The 13,238-nt window shown below is 44.9% G+C and overlaps 3 protein-coding genes across 4 annotated transcripts; 2 read left to right on the forward strand and 1 right to left on the reverse strand.

Moving 5' to 3' along the window:
• The first annotated feature begins 126 nt into the window (after positions 1–126).
• On the forward strand, positions 127–7,338 carry LOC133171289 (carnitine O-palmitoyltransferase 1, liver isoform-like). The gene is made up of 19 exons (XM_061304519.1): positions 127–284; positions 1,462–1,607; positions 1,682–1,821; positions 1,891–2,062; positions 2,149–2,250; positions 2,359–2,496; positions 2,619–2,696; positions 2,808–2,915; positions 3,240–3,327; positions 4,153–4,348; positions 4,431–4,619; positions 4,686–4,791; positions 4,879–4,995; positions 5,069–5,233; positions 5,320–5,448; positions 5,847–6,002; positions 6,084–6,197; positions 6,265–6,357; positions 6,435–7,338. The coding sequence occupies exons 2-19, from the start codon at positions 1,467–1,469 to the stop codon at positions 6,558–6,560; spliced, it is 2,358 nt and encodes a 785-aa protein (XP_061160503.1). The 5' UTR covers positions 127–284; positions 1,462–1,466; the 3' UTR covers positions 6,561–7,338.
• A 131-nt stretch (positions 7,339–7,469) lies between these two features.
• LOC133171295 (troponin T, slow skeletal muscle-like) lies at positions 7,470–10,323 on the forward strand. 2 transcript variants are annotated; one of them, XM_061304527.1, is made up of 13 exons: positions 7,470–7,693; positions 8,562–8,591; positions 8,669–8,682; positions 8,758–8,781; positions 8,864–8,882; positions 9,059–9,119; positions 9,220–9,336; positions 9,406–9,483; positions 9,564–9,677; positions 9,731–9,840; positions 9,918–10,008; positions 10,069–10,109; positions 10,186–10,294. In XM_061304527.1, the coding sequence occupies exons 2-13, from the start codon at positions 8,569–8,571 to the stop codon at positions 10,229–10,231; spliced, it is 738 nt and encodes a 245-aa protein (XP_061160511.1). In that variant the 5' UTR covers positions 7,470–7,693; positions 8,562–8,568; the 3' UTR covers positions 10,232–10,294. The 2 variants fall into 2 exon arrangements, with proteins under 2 accessions (XP_061160511.1, XP_061160510.1); XM_061304526.1 differs by lacking the exon at positions 7,470–7,693 and having other exon boundaries at positions 8,562–8,682; positions 10,186–10,323.
• Positions 10,288–13,194, reverse strand: LOC133171290 (dynein axonemal assembly factor 3-like). Its single transcript, XM_061304521.1, has 10 exons — positions 12,993–13,194; positions 12,181–12,287; positions 12,008–12,101; positions 11,790–11,944; positions 11,546–11,725; positions 11,227–11,472; positions 11,037–11,166; positions 10,856–10,970; positions 10,696–10,770; positions 10,288–10,592 (listed from the first exon to the last, which is right to left on the reverse strand). Exons 1-10 carry the CDS (start codon positions 13,072–13,074, stop codon positions 10,448–10,450), a joined length of 1,329 nt encoding a protein of 442 aa, XP_061160505.1. The 5' UTR covers positions 13,075–13,194; the 3' UTR covers positions 10,288–10,447.
• Positions 13,195–13,238: the final 44 nt, after the last annotated feature.

Raw genomic sequence — 13,238 nt, forward strand, 5'->3', positions numbered from 1 at the left:
TTTATTTTCAAGAAATATATTTTGAAAAATGGTTTGACTTTTATACCGTAGTTGTGATATAGATACTCAAGGCTGCGGTTTACGGTGAACTCATTAACCTTTACACGATTGTGACATATGCGACAGTACGTGAAGGCAACATCAGGTCCGTTCAGGAGTGCCAACGGTTCGAATGTAGTTTGCAGCCAAGAGGGCCGTTTTCACTTCGCTGACGGCTTTTGTGGGTGTTTTTCGTAAAGTGTTTGATCCGGATTCTCTGTTTCCTACCCCGTAAAGGCCAGCAGGTATGACAACACGAGTGTGATGGTGAATGTTATCGTCCGAGGCGACGCGAAGATTGTGGCTAACATTACAGTCATGGGGCTAGTTTGTTAGAATGGTCTCGGCGTTGACCGATGAAGATCGCTGTGTTTTCTCCATCTAAATCACTTTTATTGACAGCGATTCCTCTTAAAATACATCAGCAAGAAGGCTGTGGAAATAGAAAATTAGCATATGAAAGGTGACGGAGTGTAGAACGTGTAGAACAGGAACTAGCTCTTAGCTAGCGTCAACGTTCTTGTGTCTTTTCCGTCAATTTGCATAACATGGCAAGCTGCAAATAAACACTTTTAATCAAATATATTGTACAAAAAAAAATGCTTGCCAGAAGCGATATTATGCAAATCCTATAAAACCTCCACAACTTGCTCTGTTACGTCACTCATTGTTCACGACGAGTTCCAACTTTTACTTTCTGGCGTCGTCGTATTAAGTCATAAGGTATCTACAAACGTGGACACCGTTTTAATTTTTGGACATTTTTTCTTTAAATCCACGAGTGATCATTTGTTAACTGTGTTTTCTGCGTGTACTTTTTTTTTTTTTTGCAATCATGTCCAAGGGTTTCAAAGTGAAGCATCATTTCCTACCAAATTTAACAGATATGATCACCAATAAATAAAATGCAGAAAATAGCAGGAAGGCCACACTGGTGATAGTGGTTTTATTCACGCAAACAAAAGAGGGAGTGTAATGGCCTATAAAAGAAACTTTTTCCTGGGGCCACACCTTCAAATGTCAGAGAAAGAAAAACAACTCAAAAAACGACTGTACTAAGATCTCATGACTGGTGTGAGATTTAAAAATATGAAATAAAGTGCTCCCAATTGCCTACATGGAGATTAAATGATGTGTAAATAGATGCAGTTCTCCAATTCGATCCACAGCAGTGATGTCGTAACCTATTTTGGGATAAAAAAAAATCAATCCCTTTCGTGCAGCCTATGGCCCCGATGGCGCTTATCTCCTTTTATTGTTCTGACTGACAGTTTGCATGCAGTCCCTGGCATCCCATGATTAAGTGGGTCAGTTCCTGTGTATGAGAAGCAGCCGCTTTGAGTGACCCGCGTTGCACTCGCGGTCGAACGATCTCGCCTAACCGCTGTCGCACGTTTCTCTGACCCGTCGTACGGCACGCAGTCATCATGGCGGAGGCCCACCAGGCCGTGGCCTTCCAGTTCACCGTCACCCCGGAGGGCATCGATCTGCAGCTGTCCCATCAGGCCCTCACCGAGATCTACCGCTCAGGCCTCCGCTCCTGGAAGAAACGTATCATTAGACTCAAGGTACGTTTGGCAGGTCAGCACTCGTACACACCGTCGGGATTAGCAATCAATCCGTCCTCTTCTCGCCCAAACAGAACAGCGTGATCACGGGAGTGTATCCCGCCAGCCCGTCCTCGTGGCTCTTTGTGGTCATTGCCATCCTGGCCACAATGTACACTCGCTCCGACCCTTCCATGGGACTCATAGCCAAGATACAGGAGCACCTGCCCGTCAGGTAATAGCGTTGATTTAGAATTCAACAGTTCTTAAACAGTTTGCCCTGTGTTCTTTTCCGCTCCCGCAGCCAGTCCATGAGCAGCCAATGTCAGACGGTGGTTTCGGCGGTGCTCTTCAGCACGCTGCTGTGGCTCCTTCTCATCTTCACCATGCGCCTGTGCCTCAAGCAGCTCCTCTCCTACCACCGCTGGATATTCGAGCAGCACGGCAAGATGTCCACCACCACCAAAGTCTGGGTGGTCAGTCAGTGTAGTTTTGAAGTACTTTTGTATTATCTTTTTTTTTTTTTTTATGTAATAACCACGTGCTTGTGTCCATATGCCAGGCACTGGTGCGCATCTTCTCTGGCAGAAAGCCTCTGCTCTACAGTTACCAGGGCTCGCTGCCAAACCTGCCTGTGCCGGCCATTAAGGACACGCTCAAGCGGGTGAGTTGTCATGTGACGTGCAGGAAATGATGGCTGCCTATACTGTCATGTCATCTGAGCCACTTTTGTTGTCCACCTTTACACGTCGACACAATCGTTCCTCTTCAGTATTTGGAGTCCGTGCGTCCGCTGATGGATGACACCGAATACGAGCGGATGACCAAACTGGCCGGCGAATTTGAGAGCCGCCTTGGAAATCGCCTGCAGTGGTACCTCAAACTCAAATCCCTCTGGGCCGCCAACTATGTGAGTGTAGCTTCCACTTTGGAAGATGGCCTTCACAATGTATCCCTTTTAAGAATGTCTGTATCTTGAAGATGACTCAGCGGGCAACAGTTGTCGCATTAAATAAGTCTTTTGTGTTTTAGGTCAGCGACTGGTGGGAGGAATATGTCTATTTGCGCGGAAGGAGTCCTATTATGGTCAACAGTAACTATTACGGAATGGTAGGTCCCCCTTTTTTGGTGCCGATTATATTTACTTGACTTCGATAAATATGGCCAGATTATTTACTTGCGGTTTGATGTGTGAATCTCCGGTCATTTCTCTTTTTCCAGGACTTCCTGTACGTGACCCCCACCCCCATCCAGGCAGCCAGAGCCGGCAACACCATCCACGCAATGTTCCTGTACCGCCGCAAGCTCAACCGAGAGGAGCTCAAACCTGTGAGTTGTGCCACTGTTGCTACGGCAACAAGCGTCGCTCGCGCCAGCAAAAACAGCCGTGGAAATCTCGCATCTTGTATCTGTGGCTTTTTTTTTTTTTTTTTTTTTTTTTTTGTAATCATGTACATGCCTCATCCATCTGTGGAGTTTTATTTATCTCATAATATTTTTTTGTTTGTATTTTGTTGTTGTTACATTTTATGAAAAGACCCTCATGTTCTTATACCACGCTTGTGTGTGTCCCCCCCCCCCTTTTTCTTTTTTTTTTTTTTACCCCCCACTCTCTTTGCTTGACTACATGCCCCACCCCACCCCACCTCTCAGAGTCGTATACCTGGCACTGTCATTCCTGTGTGTGCAGCTCAGTGTGAGAGGATGTTCAACACCACACGCACTCCTGGAGAGGAGACGGGTAAAGAGACAGACATGGACGCACACAGACACACACAGGCACAGGCACGCACATATTGTGTCAACATCCCCTCAAAAGGTCCTTCGATGGGGAAAAAAAAAAAAGTTGTGTGTGAGTCCTGTCATCCCTCACCTGTCACTTTTCATCGCGTTGCGTTGCGCTCCGTCCGGCCCCGTGCCTTAACTAACGTCTGCTTTCTTATCTACCCACGCGTCACCTTCTCTCATCTCTCCTCGGTTTCTTTTCCCTTTCCGTCCTCTTGGCTTTTCTGTCCCTCTTCTTCTTCCTCCCACTCAGTGGTTGTTGAGGTCTGCAGTTCCGTGCTGCTCCTATCAATTTGAGAGGATGTTTGACACATGTCGAATCCCTGGAAAGCTAACAGGTAGCGTTTAAACTTTTTTTTTTTCCATCAAACCGGATCGTCCTCCATTTTCGATCTGTAGATGTAGAAGGGGACCGCCAACCAGCGTAGGAAAACTAAAAGTGGATCTTTTACATTCGGTATTCGTCATTTGAAATCAAAAGTATTGCATCCGTTCACTCAGAAGATGCTGCGAGCGTAAATTAAATCATTTTGGCAAACGGCAGCTGTTCGTGCGGGACGCTCATTCACAAATAGCGACGTGCCGCTGAAATCAAGCCAGCAGCGAGGAATGCGGCCCTAAATAGATGGATCCCGATACCAAAGAGGGCGCCGCGTTGCCAACTTCAACAAAACCGAATTGCCGAATAAACGTACACACAAGCAAGTCAAGATACTCGAGCTGTGTGTATTACTTAAGCAAGGTGTTGAATCAAATACTAATTTTTTTTTTCCTCTTGAAGACACAGTGCAGCACTGGCAGGATAGCGACTACGTTGCCGTATACCATCGAGGACGCTACTTTCGGCTCAGGGCGTACCAGGCGGGCAGACTGCTTTCCCCCAGGGAGATCGAATTCCAGATTCAGAAGATCCTTGATGACCCTTCCCCACCCTGCACGGGAGAAGCCAAACTTGGCGCCCTGACCGCTGGCGACAGGTGAAAAGCAACAAGATTTATTTTTAAAATTCAACAAAAGGCAGACTTTTATTTTTGAATGTGGCTTTTTTTTTTAACGCAGAATTCCGTGGGCGCAAGCCAGGAGCAAGTACTTCAGCAGCGGCATCAACAAGCGCTCACTGGACTGCATCGAAAAAGCCGCCTTCTTTGTGGCCCTCGACGACGACGAGCAGGGCATGACGGGAGACGACCCGTCGGGGAGTCTGGACCGCTACGCTAAGTGCCTGTTGCACGGCAAATGCTACGACAGGTAGTTTAAGCATTGATGACTTCAATGTAGACTATTTTTTTCATCCATTTTTTATTTGTCATGCAGGTGGTTCGATAAGTCTTTCTCGGTGGTCTTCTTCAAGAATGGTAAAACCGGTATCAACGCCGAGCACTCGTGGGCCGACGCGCCGGTGATCGCGCATCTGTGGGAGGTGAGACGCGACTAAGAGTGGATCTTAATGCCGACAGTTTTAAAAAAAAAAAGTTTTTAAAAAGGTTTGCTTTTTGTTGTTTGTCAGTACGCTGTGGCCACCGACTGTTTCCAGCTAGGTTACAACAGCGAAGGTCACTGTAAAGGCGATGTGGACCCTTCACTAGCAGAACCTCTAAAGCTCACGTGGAAAATACCTCCAGAGGTTAGTAGGACGATTTTTTAGACCACGCGAACGTTGATCCCTGCGTGTTGACACGTCTCCGCTTTTCTCACAGTGCGAGGATCAGATCTCTCAGTCCCTGGCGGTGGCCCAATCCCTGGCTGACGACATCGATTTCCACGTGATATCTTTCCGGGACTTCGGCAAGGGAAAGATCAAGAAATGTCGAGTCAGTCCTGACGCCTTCATCCAGGTGGCTCTTCAGTTGGCCTATTTCAGGGTGAGGAACGCCTGCGGGACTTTTGGAATCTTGAACTTTAGCTGCGGTCCACGTGTTGCAAATGAATTTTTATTGTGACCTTACAGAATCGCCAAACGTTTTGCCTGACCTATGAGGCCTCCATGACCCGTCTGTTCAGGGAAGGCAGGACCGAGACAGTTCGCTCCTGCAGCAATGAGAGCAGTGCCTTTGTCAAAGCGCTAGAGGGCGGAGAGGTGAGATTGTCCACTTTGTGGCTAGAAGGCATGAATTCCTAGCATGGGGCTAAATCACATACGTGCGTGTCATCAGTATTTTAGTTTAGCAAGTTATTTAATCAAGCTTGGTGACAGCATTTTTTTTTCCAACACAGAATCACTACTTTTGACTTTACTACTCAGTATATGTACATTATTACTCAGTAGACATACAGATGGTACAAAATAGTCCCCTGGCGCCCTCTTGTGGCAACAATAGGCAACGTTTTCCAGTGCATGTCAATGACTTTCAGTTTTTGTAACTAACGGAAAATGTTATGTTTGACTACTAGCTATATTTGTCAGCTCAACTCTAAAGATAATCTGTTCCCCCCCCTGCCACCCCCCCCCCCCCCCCCCCCCCCCCCCACCACCAGTCAGCAGACGTATGCAGGCGTCTGTTCCGCACAGCATCCGAAAAGCACCAGAACCTTTGCCGCATGGCGATGACCGGCGCCGGCATCGACAGACACCTCTTTTGCCTCTACATCGTGTCCCAGTACCTCGGAGTCGAGTCGCCTTTCTTGAAAGAGGTCTTTTTTTTTTTATCATTACATCATTGTAATGAGTCTCCTCAGTCGCACAGCTCCGAAAGATCCTGTGGTTCCTTTTAGGTCTTGTCCGAGCCCTGGAGACTGTCCACCAGTCAGACGTCCATCCAGCAGGTGGAGCTGTTTGACCTCGTGAACCACCCAGAGTACATTTCCTGCGGTGGAGGCTTTGGTCCGGTAAGTTGTCGAGATAATTATTGTGCATTTTCGTTTCAAGATATAAATTGTCCATTTGTCTTTCCAGGTGGCCGATGACGGTTACGGGGTGTCGTACTACATTGTGGGAGAGAGCCTGATTAACTTCCACATCTCCTGCAAGCACTCCTGTCCCGACACCGTGAGTTCATGACCTCTCATGAGAATCCCCACTTTTAAAGTCCGCAATCAAAATTGCATTTTGTATATTCTTCCAAGGGCGCCCATAAGTTTGGTGCTCAGATCAAAAAAGCCTTGCACGACCTGCTGGAGCTGATGACCCCAGGCCAAAAAGAGCCCATCAAAAGCGAGGCGAGGGGACCCGAGATCAAGAAGGACCTGTAGCCGCGTCCTCGGTGCGGAGAAAAGGGATCCACGAAGGGAAGACGTTTGAGTTACTGATGGAGGGAAGTCCGGGCATGTTCTCATGTTTCGGAGCATCGAAGAAGCCACTAAAACTAAGCAGCCAGCTCAGGAGACAGCTCAGTTGAGGAAAATCAGGAGAAGTGAGCTGATGTTATGACCACATAGATTTAATATTTGTCAGGGTTGTTGACAGAATAACATGTCATTCAGTTCCACTAGTGAGTAATACTCTTTGTTTTAAAGTTGTATTTATCTCAACAGTTACTATAAGCTTTTACTTTGTATAAGGGCATGTTCATGTTTTCATTATTATTGATTATCGATTATTTGCGCCGCTGCCTGGACAACACACACACACACACGTGGTCATTAACGTACACAACCAGTATGACAACCTGAAACATTCCTTCACTTGCCTTGCACTACAGTCAAATGTTGTGGTTCTTTGTTCTGCGCCAAAGGTTTTTGTCTTTCAAATGCATGCCGGGCATTTGAAATGATGGTTAAGCACGTTTGCTCCATGTGTCAATGTTTTTGGATTTTTTTTTTTTTTTTTTTTTTAAATCGCTCTTGTCCTTGATAAGCACCATAACAATGCAACATCTATTTTTAAGCTTGTGTAGGTCGGATGTGGTTACGCGAAACATGGAGATTGATTTGTTTCCTTTTCCCCCCACAGGCTCACTGTTATATTGCTTTTATTTGAATTTTTAATGCAATATTGCAAGATAACATAAAGACGTTCTATAAGAAATAAGTGCTTGTCATGTGCTGTTTTTGTTGACGTTTTTCTCCAACAAAATGATCTCAACTGCAGCGCTGATCTCGACATTGATATGTTTAGAAGGAAAACAATTGTTTCTTTTGTTCTGAGCTGCCACCACCTGTCTGTTTTTGTCTTCTCATTTCAGCTGTGAGCTCAGCAAAGAGGCGCTCGCTCTCGAGCCGCTCCGCCAGACTTGGGCTTCAGCTCCCAAAAGCCGCCAATAATCCGTTTGCTCATTTTTATTCTGCGTCCCCTCCTTGCCACCCCCGCCGGAGCCTTTTATAAACGAGCCGGTGGCCCGCAAAGTCTGCTCATTACGCCTCAACGTCCATCTGACACGAAACTGGTAAGTACGTTACTCCAGATTTTATCCATCGATGCATTTATTTTTACCTGATTAAGCAAAAGTCGGCAAAAAATGCGGAGTAATAATTGAGTATTATTATTTTTTTATATAATTTTTTTCATGTATATAATTATTTTAAAGTGTTTTCTGTTGGGCTGTAAGGGATTAATGGAATCTCCATTTATTTCAATAGGGAAAGATGATTTGGGATGGTGGTCAGGAAATAAATAATAAACTCCTCACAACTGTATGTACGACAGCTCACTTGAGGAATACCGTGGCCAATCCCTTGTGCGTTGACCTTTTGCCATGTTTATTCCCATCGCCGTGGTCTGAATGTACTTCATGGTTAGCCAAAGCTCTCAACAATGCCAAGCCTTCATCCATCATGTTGATGACTTCGTTGGGATATGTCCCTGTTATTAATCGTTTCGGTGACCACTGTGTAGAAAATGTATAAAAAATCTTTTGTGTTCACCCTAAGAGGTTCCCCTCAGGTCGATCCCGATGCAAGCCGATTCAACGGTAATAGGAGAGCCAGTTGGTGTTAATAGTCGCCGGCTGACTGGTTCTAAGCCTTCTGCCGGAGCGGGCGTCCTTTGGAGTAAATCAAATTAAAACAAGAATGATCAGCCGTGTAATACCTCGGCCTTATCCCGGCTGACATGATTCACCCGCGGCTTTGCGGTATTGTCTTTCATCAAAGGTGGAGAGTCATGTCATGTTATTCGGTGTGTTTCACAAACTTTTTATTAAGTGGTTTTGAACTATTCAAACCAATCGGTGAAATGTATTATATAGTGTACAGAGGAAATAAAGTCTACATATGACAAAAAAACGATATATTTTTCTTCTTCTTGTGTTTTAGTATTACAATGTCTGATGTAGAAGATCATGGGTGAGTAAATGATCTTTTTCCTGTTGACCAAACATGATATTTGACTTTTTAACACGTGCTGTATTTATCCGATCTAGCGTGCACCAGGAAGGTAAGGATAATAAAATATTATTTATAATTTATTTGATCTCATTTATCACTTTTGACCTCTTTTTTTCCTCCACAGAAGAAGATGAGCAAGGAGAAGGAGGTAAGCAAGTATGTGAGGATTCTTTTGCCAATGTTTGCTTTTTGGTGCTTCCCAATCTTAATCCTCTGCTGTTTTGTTGAAGGAGAACGGCCCAAGCACAAGTGAGTATCCATTTTGTCACATTCACTCTGTAAATAAATATATATTTTAATTTTATCGCTTACTAATTTATTGGACAATTATTTTTACATAAATACTAGGCAAGATGTTTTAGGTGTACCTAATGATGTGGCCTATGAAGAGTTAGATTTCTTCTGTTTGTTTGTTTGTTTTACAGGCCGTTGGCCACACAGCTCGCTCCCCCAAAGATCCCAGAGGGCGAAAGAGTTGACTTCGATGTACGTTTTTTTTTTTTTTTTTACAGTATTTTTTTTATTGTGATGGTTAACATCGAGGAGGGAAAAAAAGTTTCATTCTGTTTTTGCGGTTTACCATCAGGATATCCACCGAAAGCGAATGGAGAAAGACCTTCTGGAGCTTCAAACTCTGATTGATGTCCACTTTGAGCAGAGGAAAAAAGAAGAGGAGGAGCTCATCGGGCTGAAATCGAGGATTGTAATACTTTTTTTTTTTTTAATGCAAAATACACAATCAAAATCCCAGATTCATGACTTTGTGTTCCAGGAGAGTCGCCGGGCAGAAAGAGCCGAGCAGCAGCGTGTGAGGGCAGCAAAAGAACGCGACAGACAGTCCAGAATTGCTGTGAGTACCCAGCCTGAGTTTTCGATACCGTTGCCATCTCAAAAGGTGGCAGCCATGAAATGTAACGATGGCATCTCCAGGAGGAGAGGCAGAGAAAGGAGGACGAGGAGGCCAAGAAGAGAGCGGAAGACGAGGCCAAGAAGAAGAAAGTGCTTTCCAACATGGGGGCTCATTTTGGAGGATTCCTGGCCAAGGTTGGAATTTGGACAAACTGCGCTTGATGTTACTGACAACTCGCTGGGTGCAGGTGGAGCAGAAGAGGGGCAAAAAGCAAACGGCGAGGGAGATCAAGAAGCAGACGCTGTCGGAGAGGAAGCAGCCGCTGGCCATTGAAGACCTGAGAGAGGACGCACTCAGGTTACTCTGGATAGTTAACACTTTTCGATGAGTCACATGGACAATAAATGTACTTTTCCAATGCGATTGTCTTTTAGAAAAAAAGCCGGCGAGATGTGGGAATGCATCTACCAGCTGGAGTCAGAGAAATTTGAGCTGGCGGAGAAAATGAAGCGGCAAAAGTATGAGGTGAGTCCGAAATTGCAAGATGGTGCATTTTAAAACTCTGATTTATTTATTGTTTTGCAGATCACCGTCCTTCTGAACAGAATCCAGCATGCTCAAAAATTGTGAGTCCATGACACAAAGCAGTGTGGGTGCGACCGGTGGCGATATACTCAAAGATCTTTTCTTGTCTCGGAGCAGCAAAAAGGGTCACGGTAAGGCCAAGTTTGGAGGACGCTGGAAGTAAGTCGACACTCAAGTGACAAAAAAAAGTTGCCGATGGTCTTCTGGGAAGAATTTTGCAGTGTCGCTTCACATAAATAAATTGCTGTGTTGCACGCAAAACTTGCGGTTGAATTTTTCATAATTAATCGTCCGGCCAGTTTAATCAAGCAATATTAGCCCGTTAGGACATAAGATAATGACATTTAATTCTTGTAAGCATCACTGTGTACAAACAGTGTCACTTGTCCTTGTGCGGTTGAAAAAAAACATGAAGGTCATCACTGTTTGCCTCCGAAGATGGTTGGAATCCGGCTTCCAGACACAGGCTGGACACTCGCTGGGCAAAACCAGCTTCTTGCTCTTTATTTAGGTCCAAAATGTACCTGAGGGAGCAAAAGCAACATTAGTGAAAAGGATGCTAAAATCCCACTCTGTTGTTACCATAGTAACAAGCCTTGATATTCCATTTTTAAAAAACAAACTCACTTGGCCAACTCCACGATGAGCACAGCGTCTGGTGCGGCAATCTGCCGGATATTCGGGCCCAAATGGTGCGCGCAGCTTAACGGAAGAGGCCACAAAAAGTTTTTACTTTTACTCCCGACAACAAAAAACATTGTATATATAATTGTATTATTTCTGTCACCTAGCTGAGAAGTGGATGATGTCATAAAAATGGGCAAATTTGCATTTTTCCACCATCTTCCCAAGGGAATCCAAAGGCAGGAAATTGATGGAAACCCCTTTAGGACGCATCAAATCTGAAAAAGGAATCACAAATCCCAGAGTCAGCACGTTGACTTTTCAATCTCCGATACTCCGCTCACCTCTGACTGCGATATTTGTGAGTGGGTGCTGCTCCTCTGTGCTTGAGGGAGGAGCAGCCAGGCGTTCTTGTTTCCTGTACATCGATCGGAATATTTCCAGCATATTTGCAAACGAAATATCCTGTGCTGTCTGCAGATCAAAACACAATCAGTCTTTTTTTGACGCAAGTATTTGCACTTCTACCTGTACCTTCATATGATGGCCGTTCTGCGTCTTGAGCAAGCTCTGGTCTTCGGTCTCGATGCCGAAGGCCAGGTAAGGACTGGACGCAATGTCCCCCCAGTAGCCCCTCAGGGCCACTCTGTCCCCTCTCTGGTTGAACACACGAAACGACAGCAAGGTGGGGTTGCTAATTTGGTAGATGCCTTCTCTCAGTTCAAAGGCCAGGCCGCTCTCCCTCCAGCGCACGTACTGATGTTTGTTGATGACGCCACACTGTGGCGAGAGTAGAAATAGACACAGCTAAAAGACTTTAAAAAAAAAAAAAAATTGTTTTGTTTGTTATTACCCCCTTCTCATGTAGCTTCATATTTAGGTCCCAGTCAAAGCAGCCTTTCTTGGAGTCGTAACGTGTCCCGAGGTGCTGCCTGACTCTGTAATCCCATGCCTTGGAAATGGAGACTGGAGCAGTAGAAGAAGACTGCATCCAGGATTTAAAAATCCTGGCCAGTTCGTCGCGCTCCTTAAACTGGACGCGTTTCAAAAAGTGAGTCTTTTTTTGCAAACGGGATGTTTTACAATCGCTCGGGCACCTTTAGAAGAGACGTATTGAGGCAGGGGTGAACGTCTGAATCGGGGATGTCGCTGACGTGGAGCAGAAGCTGCGACGCAGCACGTTGCAGCGTCTCGTCCGTTTGATTGCGGATCACGCTGTTGCCAAACACTTCCAGGAACGTCTCTGACTTCTCTAAGAAGGTGAAAAGGCCGCGTTAAATGGCGGGTTTGGGAAAGGTGCAGAAAGACACCCTACCATTAAGTCCCATCATTTCCTGGGGAGTCAACGTGATGTAAAGCAGCAACATCTGTCTGGCAACCACCTCCATGCAGTTTTCAAACAGCCATACCTAGAATGAAGCAGAAACACGTTTACTCCTTATGATTTCCTCGCTCCCTCCCTTTCGGGTGTGAAAACGTGAGGCTCACATTGAGGACATCCTCATCCCTCAGACCAGACAAGGTCTTCAGAATATGTCTCGGATCTCCGCTGCCGACCAGTAAAACGTTGACTTCCCCTTCATGTCTCACAGGGCCTGGTCAGATGAAAGAGACTGCAAATGTTCACTATTTGGACAAATGTATTGGGACACTTGGTCGATGTAAATATATATGGGCATTTTTTCTTGTCCCAATACTTTTGTCTTTATAATATACAGTGTTTGAAAAGAACTACAATTATTGTAAAATTATTGGATTCATTTGCTGTAAATAGTTAATTTATTTTCTATTGTATATCATGAAACAAGTATTTTACTATTTATAAGAAATTCTAGATATCACACTCCTCGTTTTCCCACAGTATTTTATTTCCCTTTTTAATTTAGTATTTTTAAAATAAACCTTTATTGTGATTTACTTTTAATTAAAGACGAACAATAAAGATCTAAAACTTATCAGTATGGCCTTTTACTTTTTTTGTGGTGGGGCTCAGCCTCTAAAATTTATTTTATTACACTTTTTTACTTTTTAAAAATCATTCAAACTCGACAGGTTTAATTTTCACATTCTCGCGAGAGTTGATCGCAACACTTGTGGGCCAGCACGTTCTCGCGAGAGTTGGTCGCAGGTGATTTTGTATGTATGAACTTGTACTTCGAACACAGTTTAATGCGGTCAATATCCCTCGTAAATAAAACATGTTATGCGAGAGAGAGGAGGGAAAGGACAAGATACCGATAAAGATATTTGTAAAAAAAAAAAAAAAAAGTCAAGTGGTTTTAACGTTGCTGCTAGCACACCTGTACTGAGAAGGTCTCGAGCTGGACTGAAGCCCCACCAATTGATGCAACCTGCGCCTTCTGACGGCCGTCCGGCGGTCATGGTGTCTCGGGAAAACTTCGGCGGAGTTCCGTGGACGCCAAACTAATAACCGTGAGTGTATTGGAGCGAGTTTATTGCACAAGTTAGCCTACAAGCTAACAACCAGAGTTGAGCTATCGTTGCCTGGCAACCGTTTGTGTGTTTTATACGCATGCGCAGTCTGC

The sequence above is a fragment of the Syngnathus typhle genome, linkage group LG18 (assembly GCF_033458585.1).
Source record: "Syngnathus typhle isolate RoL2023-S1 ecotype Sweden linkage group LG18, RoL_Styp_1.0, whole genome shotgun sequence".
NCBI lineage: Eukaryota > Metazoa > Chordata > Actinopteri > Syngnathiformes > Syngnathidae > Syngnathus > Syngnathus typhle.

What these genes read in the sequence shown, in the direction of transcription:
- LOC133171295 (XM_061304526.1), top strand. Translation starts at nt 8,625, where the DNA reads ATGATATTTGACTTTTTAACACGTGCTGTATTTATCCGATCTAGCGTG. An exon ending in ATCTAGCGTGCACCAGGAAG is followed by an intron (nt 8,683 to 8,757) that starts GTAAGGATAATA and finishes TTTCCTCCACAG; the next exon opens with AAGAAGATGAGCAAGGAGAA. An exon ending in CTGAGAGAGGACGCACTCAG is followed by an intron (nt 9,841 to 9,917) that starts GTTACTCTGGAT and finishes ATTGTCTTTTAG; the next exon opens with AAAAAAAGCCGGCGAGATGT.
- LOC133171289 (XM_061304519.1), top strand. Translation starts at nt 1,467, where the DNA reads ATGGCGGAGGCCCACCAGGCCGTGGCCTTCCAGTTCACCGTCACCCCG. An exon ending in CACGGCAAATGCTACGACAG is followed by an intron (nt 4,620 to 4,685) that starts GTAGTTTAAGCA and finishes TTTGTCATGCAG; the next exon opens with GTGGTTCGATAAGTCTTTCT. An exon ending in CGTGGAAAATACCTCCAGAG is followed by an intron (nt 4,996 to 5,068) that starts GTTAGTAGGACG and finishes CTTTTCTCACAG; the next exon opens with TGCGAGGATCAGATCTCTCA.
- LOC133171290 (XM_061304521.1), bottom strand. Translation starts at nt 13,074, where the DNA reads ATGACCGCCGGACGGCCGTCAGAAGGCGCAGGTTGCATCAATTGGTGG. An exon ending in TCGAGACCTTCTCAGTACAG is followed by an intron (nt 12,288 to 12,992) that starts GTGTGCTAGCAG and finishes TCATCTGACCAG; the next exon opens with GCCCTGTGAGACATGAAGGG. An exon ending in TGAAGCTACATGAGAAGGGG is followed by an intron (nt 11,473 to 11,545) that starts GTAATAACAAAC and finishes CTCTCGCCACAG; the next exon opens with TGTGGCGTCATCAACAAACA.